The 7439-nt window shown below is 41.4% G+C and overlaps 1 protein-coding gene across 2 annotated transcripts in view; it reads right to left on the minus strand.

The window, feature by feature from the left end:
• TUBGCP4 (tubulin gamma complex associated protein 4) overlaps positions 1 to 7439 on the minus strand; it is a 41424-nt gene that overhangs the window by 12363 nt on the left and 21622 nt on the right. For both annotated transcript variants that reach the window (XM_006778144.2, XM_015557544.1), the window contains 3 exons: positions 4422 to 4623; positions 1391 to 1556; positions 1056 to 1180 (listed from right to left, as the gene is read on the minus strand). In XM_006778144.2, coding sequence (XP_006778207.2) covers positions 1056 to 1180; positions 1391 to 1556; positions 4422 to 4623 — 493 coding nt within the window. The remainder of the gene's footprint in view (positions 1 to 1055; positions 1181 to 1390; positions 1557 to 4421; positions 4624 to 7439) is intronic.

Genomic DNA, 7439 nt, shown 5'->3' on the forward strand with positions numbered 1-7439 from the left:
TTCCCCTCTCCGTCAATCCATGTCTATGGTCTTTAAGATAACTTGTTATGTAAAATTATTTATTTATCTAAGATGCACCTACACTGAATTTATCTGAAAAATAAAAAAGTCGATATTAAGAAAAAAATTGTAAATGGAAGATTATAAGAGAGGGTTTCGTGTGCCAGCAAAAGTTACTGGCGTGCCAGGGGTTGCCCACCCCTGCCCTAGTGCATTGGCTATGCTTCAAAATAACCTGCAGGGGTTTGTTTATTGGTTGGTTGGTATAAGTACAAGTACCTATGCCCTCCTGACTTACAAATCAGAAGCTCTGAGGAAAGGACATGGTGCAAGTAAGCTTTATTATCTCCACTGCGATTCTACGCGCAGCCAGAGTTGAAAACCCCTAACACAATCAACAACCCAGTTGACTAACTGAAGATTTCATTTCACATTACCACACACCTGTGAGCCAAACTGTATCATAAGGACAGAACATATGCCCATTTGAAAAAGTATTGGTCATAATTTAAGTTCATGAACTAGGAATGGGTCGGAAGACCTGTTTCTGACCTCACCTTTGTTACTTACTGTGCAACACCAGGCAAGTTAGCTTCCTGAGTGTTGTTTTCATTTACAGGAATGGGAAAATTATACCTGTTCTGTCTTCCTCAGGAGTATCATATCCACAAATGGCAGAATAATAAAGCCATTATAAAACATAAGTAAGGCACTACATTTACTCAGAATCCATCGGTTCCTTGGAGTTACTGTCAACTACTGTATACAGACAGATTCAAAATGCTGACGATGTGAAATGAAACCACCCTTTATTCAACGAGCTAGTTAACTAACTCGTAAACTCCTCCCAGAAGCGAGAGGCTAAGGCAGCTCCCCCTCTACTATTAAGAACAGAGAGAATCTTTCCATTTCCTACTTCTTGCCCTTCAACTCTGTCAAACAATTCCCTCCAAGCTAAATTCTTACCACATTAAGAAGAAGCAAAAGTCAAGTATTCAATTCCTGGGGAAATTAATCCACTTTCTTCCTAAGAAAACAGACGGTGAGAGACAAACCTCAGCCACAGTGCTCCGAATGCGGTCCACCACCTGCTCAAAGTCCACCAGGCTGAAGAGCGGCTGCTGCTTGAGGCGATGCAGCTCAGCAGCAAAAGTGTCCTCCTGGTTTTTCAAAATGGATCCTGCAAAATGGGAAGGCACCGTCACAGGAGGCGGGCACAGCCAGGACGGCAAGGGTCCCCCATCCTGCTGGCGAGCAAACACGTCATGGTTGTGCTGAAATGTCAGTCCATAAACATTACTCGCCCTCACTAGGACCAGGGGTACTTGGGTTCGCGCACTATCCAGAAGGGCCTTGGAGGATGGGGTACGTTGTGCAAGGATATTCTTACCTTTTCTAGTCAGGCTGACATTTTGATTCTCAAACATCTGGACAGACTCTCCAACAAACAGGATTTTTTCAGCAACCCTCACTGGGATGTAGGATGGCAGAATCTCCACGCGCAGGGAAAACTGCTTTAGAGATGGTGCCAGCATGTTCTCTTCCTCTATCAGGCGCTGGTCAGGGAAGTAACCCATATCAGAGATGATGTATGAAGAAAGGGAAAACAAGAAAACATCCCAACACGTGATATATATTTTCTGTAAATAGAGCAGGGACTTTAAATCTGAAGTTGCATCTAGTGTTAGATGTATTCCATTTTTAGGCAGCACAGGAGATGGTGGAAATAACAGTGTTTTGTTGTTGTTGTTTGTAATATGTTTTTTATTGATTTCAGAGAGAGGAAGGGAGAGGGAGAAATAGAAACATCAATGAGAGAGAATCATTGACCGGCTGCCTCTTGCATGCCTCCTACTGGGAATTAGCCCACAACCTGGGCATGAGCCCTGACCTGGGATCTGTGACCTCCTGGTTCAGGGGTCAACACTCAACCACTGAGCCACCCTGGCGGGACCAGTGTTTTTTTAATATTAGGATTTTTGTCCTCACTCCGCCTTTACTACTTGTGCAGATCTGGAACTCAGTTTCTCTACTTGTACCGTGGAACACTTGATCTTTTCCCAAGTCTACATGTCTATGATTTTATTATCTTGTGTACATGCCTGCTCTGCCCAGCTCTTTACTCCAGCCCCAAGTCATTTAGCCACGTGGTTCTCAAAGTGTGGCTCCTGGACCAGCAGCACCAGCTTCACATGGGAGCTTGTTAGAAATGCAAATCTTTTTTCTCAAAAAAATATTTTTCTTTATTAAATAAGGTATTCCTCCCCTCACCACCCCCACTCATGCCCTCACCCCCTGGTGCCTGCGTCCATTGGTTAGGCTTATAAGAAATGCAAATTTTCAAGCCCCTTCCCAGATCTACAGGAAACTTGGGCAACGATGCCCAGTGATCTGTTTTAACAAGCTCTCCAGGTGACTCCGGTGCACAGTGAGGCTGGAGAACCACTGACACAGCCCAGCAAGGCCCAGATACCCACCCCCCCAATCACTCAGCACCCCCAATCCCTGCCTTGCTTTAGATTTGACCCTTATCTAGTTCCAAGGGACTCAACTGTCCTGACTTTGATCTCTATTTGCCCTCACTGTTTTGGGCTTCATGCTGGTGTTCCTCCTGGCACTATTCCTTTTCCTCTCACTCTCCCCATCCTTTTTATCAACAATCACATCTTCTATGACTGAATTTTTCACCATAACAGGTATTTTAAGTTTTTACATCACAGAACTCTCTACAATTATAAAAGTTTCCAGACAAATATACAGACATACATTTCACAGAACCTCCTGAAGTCCCACGTGGACCCAGATTAAATATTTCTAAAGCTGATGATGCCTAAATTGTCACCTTTAAGCTAGATTGCTCTCATGAGCGCCAGCCTCAGCCCGCTGGACATTTCCTACAAGTACCTCAAACTCAACGTGTCCAAAATTAGATCCATATTCTTTCCTCCAATACTAGCAATATACATTGCTTATCATCACTACTCACCTAGCTGCTGAAAGCAGACACTTAGGTATCATCCTTGATTCTTTCCTCTGGGTCCATATCCAATCAATTAGTGATTACTAAGTCCTACTTATTCCACTTCTTAAATCTCTCTCAAGCCTCTTTATTTTTCTCCATATTTACTGTTAATACCCTTGGTTTAGCCATTATTATTTTCATCCACATTCTTCTAATGTACCTACAGTGAATCTTGATTTTAAAAAAAACCCACAAAGAATCCCCACACAGTATCCAGAGTGATCTATCATAAAGTCCAATGGTGCTAATATCTTGCCTAAAATTCTTCACTAGCTCCCAGCTCTTTTCAGGTTCAAGTTCAAATTCCTTCCCACTGTTTACAAGGGCTCTCATGACCTTACCTCTGCTTAACTCAACAGCTTCACTGACTGCCACTTCCCCCATCCCCTCCACTGTCCTTACAAGATACTTCAGTCTTTACTTGACCATTTCAATTGAATTACTAATGGTTCCCCAAATGAGCCATGTCCTTCATGGGCTCTGTACTTTACACACATCCTTCCCTAGAATATTTACACACATGCCTGGAATGTTTCTTGACCTCTCCTCTCAAACTCTTTGCAATTTACCCATATATTTCACTGAAAAGACTTCTCTAGTTACTTTAATACCATGTTCTGATACCCATACTTACTCTTTCCAGAATACTTAGTACACTGTAATGTTACTGTTTACTTATATCTTCCACTAAACTATAAGCTCTTTAAGGACATGGACTACTACCTATTATTTGTCTACGTAGTTGTGGCACCTAGAACAGTGCCTGGCACGTAACACCCATTTAATTAAATGTTGTAACAGGATAAATGAATGGATGGATGAATAAGGACAAGAGAGGACTTTGGAGAGTTTAATCAAAACTCCAAACTGCATTTAAATACTACAGGGTAGCCCAGCCAGTGTGGCTCAGTGGTTGAGTGTCGCCCTATGAACCAGGGGATAACGGTTCAATTCCTGGTCAGGGCACATGCCCAGGTTGCTGGCTTGATCCCCAGTAGGGGGCATGCAGGAGGCAGCTGGTCAATGATTCTCTCTCATCATTGATTTTCTATCTCTCTCCCTCTCTCTGAAATCAATAAAAATATATTTATAAATAAATACTACAGGGTAGCTACAAACTACTTTAGGAGACAAGGCTTATTAACCTTTTAAAAGCATATACTGGAAAAGGGGAAACAAAAGGAATCTCACAAATTATTTCCTGTCTTGTAGTCTCACATTAAGTTAGGTATTACATTTAAGTATTAAAAAAAGATAAAGACAAGTGTTTATATCTAAAGAATTTATGGAAGGTGCCCAGGCTATGATGAACTTGGAGCAGGGTCACCAAAAGGTCATTTAGCTGTAGTCTTTTCTGATTCCTGGCAGGAGTATGCTGGGCTTCTTGCTATGTTCTCACCAAGTCCTGGAGTTCTCTCAGTTGTTTTCCTGTCAGTCCCCCAATACCCAGATCCTCCTCATCCTCTTCTGGCTGGGCAGTGACGTTACCAGAAGATGGACCCTGTTTGATAAAGAACTCTTCATGCTGGTCCAAGAGGAGTCCATGTAGCATCCAGGCTGAGAGCTGCTTATACATGACCCCATGACACACGGCCAGGATTCTGAGTTGGGAGAAAAGTAAGACCCTTAGTAGTCCACTTAAAGAACACTAAGCCCACAGGGGCACAGAGGGTATGATTTAAACTGCTACCAGATAAACAGAGACCTGAGAGGTGGATGAGTCATAGGGAAATGACCAAGTAAGCTAAAAATAATTGTGGTATTTTTAATTTAAATGTTTGTGGCTGGACTGATTACATTTCCAAACTTGTGGCCTACATACTGAAGTCTGAAATGTTCAGTGACTGCTCTGATAGTCTTTTAGGAGAAACACATTTTCTTTCCTCCTGTTGTGTAAATTAAGTTTTAACACTGATATTACTTTTAAAATTAAGTGGATTTACAGGAGTCTCTCTTTGGCTAACATAGTATTAAATTTGTTTTATTTTTTGTTGGAATCACATAGGGAGAGTAGATTCAATATGTAACAGGCAGATATACCTGAACAAGTATGATCCAACAAAATGCAGAAAGGTTGTTGGAGAATGGGATATTTACATGGTCTCAAAGGATCACCACCAGATAACGTATTAATTACAAAGGGGAAAATGTCCCTCTAAAATGGAGAGATCTGGTGGAAAACACTTAAACCAAGTGATCAAACTTTACACCACCAGTAATGGGACAAACTTATTTTCTGTGCCTTCTGATATGATGCAACAGGAAATAATGTGACCCATGTAGTATTCTTGCAAAAAAAATTTTTAACCCAAATGTAAACATGAGGAAAGAACAGAAAAATCCAGATTGTGGAACATTCTTCAAGACAACTGGTCAGAACTCTTAAAATGCCAGTCATCAAAGATTAAAAAAAAAGAAAAAGCAAAAAAGCAAAGGAGACTAAAAAGACATGACAACCAAATGCAACATGTGAACACTGGTTGGATCCTGGATTCACAAAAGAACAGCTATAAAGAATTTTTGGAGGGGAACTGAAGAAATTCAGATATAGTTTGGATATCATACTGTTGAATTAATGTTACCGTTATTTTTTATATATATATATTTCTTTATTGATTTCAGAGAGGAAGGGAGAGGGAGAGAGAGATAGAAACACCAATGATGAGAGAGAATCATTGATAGGCCGCCTCCTGCACACCCCCTACTGGGGATCGAGCCCGCAACCCAGGCATGTGCCCCTGGCTGGAATCGAACCTGGGACCCTTCAGTCCACAGGCCGACACTCTATCCACTGAGCCAAGCCGGCTAGGGCAATGTTACTGTTCTTGAGTATAATATGGTATTGAGGTTATATAAGAAAATGCCCCCCCCCCCTTTTAAACGATACAAGCTGACATTAAGGGGTTAAGTGTTGTTATATTTGTGACCACTTTCAAATCACTCAGCAAAAAATTATGGTATGTATGTGGGTGTTTACATATAAATATATAAATTTACATATATATTTCACAGTTTATATAGAGGGAGAGAGAAAAAAATAAATGTGGCAAAATGTTAACTGGTGAAATTAAAGGGTATATAGGTGTTTATTGTACAGTTCTTTCAACATTTTTGTAGATTTGAAAATTTTCAAAATAACTGGGGAAGAAAAAGAAACTAAAAGAGATTGAGTCTAGCCAGGACCGGTTTGGCTCAGTGGATAGAGCATCGGCCTGCGGACTGAAAGGTCCCAGGTTCGATTCCGGTCAAGGGCATGTACCTTGGCTGCGGGCACATCCCCAGTGGAGGGTGTGCAGGAGGCAGCTGATCGATGTTTCTCTCTCATCGATGTTTATAACTCTCTATCTCTCTCCTTTCCTCTCTGTAAAAAATCAATAAAATATATTTTAAAAAAATAAAAGAGATTGAGTCTGCTATTTGTCGTATGCTAACTGAATGGAATAGCTCTTTAAAAAATTAAATGGAAAGGCATTTAAATTTTGCACATTGCACTCTGTGGTCTGTAAAGTTTGGTCCCTGAAAATATATAAATTCAAGGCAGGTGCCAGTGGGGCCCCCCCCTAATCGTCCTGCTGGTCGCCCCACAGATCAGCCCTGATCGTTGGCCAGGCCTAGGGCCCCTACCCATGCACGAATTTCGTGCACTGGGCCCCTAGTTATCTACATAAGATTTTATATTCAATGAATAAAACTATACAGTCTGTTTATACAGAGAGAAACTAGAGGGCATATACACCAAAAGTTGAATTGGGTGTCTCAAGGGACTGCGAAAACAGGTGATTTTTATTTCTTCTCTTTGCATGTCTGTCTTTTCTACAATCAAAATTAATTTCTTTTATTATGGAAAAAAAGGCACAGTAATAGAGAAGTCCAGAAACATATTCTGGAAATTTTCCTGCTCATCTGAGGACTTACTTGTGTAGTGGTTAAAGTGGAGATTGTTAAGAGTTGGGAGGCACCTCAGAGATCCTTGATTTTCAATTTTTCAATCAATGCCACACCCTCTTTTTTCCCCACACCCTCTTTTTTCCACACCCTTTTTTTAAGAAATGAGGAAGAAGAGGGGAATAGGAAGTGGAGCTGGCGAGCAGGCGGTGCCAGGCCAGTCAAGGCAGGTGCCAGTTGGGGCCCCCCCTAATCGCCCTGCTGGTCGCCCCACAGATCAGCCCTGATTGTTGGCCAGGCCTAGGGCCCCTACCCATGCACGAATTTCGTGCACTGGGCCCCTAGTTATCTACATAAGATTTTATATTCAATGAATAAAACTATACAGTCTGTTTATACAGAGAGAAACTAGAGGGCATATACACCAAAAGTTGAATTGGGTGTCTCAAGGGACTGCGAAAACAGGTGATTTTTGTTTCTTCTCTTTGCATGTCTGTATTTTCTACAATCACATTTAATTTTTTTTATTATC

Source organism: Myotis davidii, unplaced genomic scaffold, assembly GCF_000327345.1.
Source record: "Myotis davidii unplaced genomic scaffold, ASM32734v1 scaffold46, whole genome shotgun sequence".
NCBI classification, from domain to species: domain Eukaryota; kingdom Metazoa; phylum Chordata; class Mammalia; order Chiroptera; family Vespertilionidae; genus Myotis; species Myotis davidii.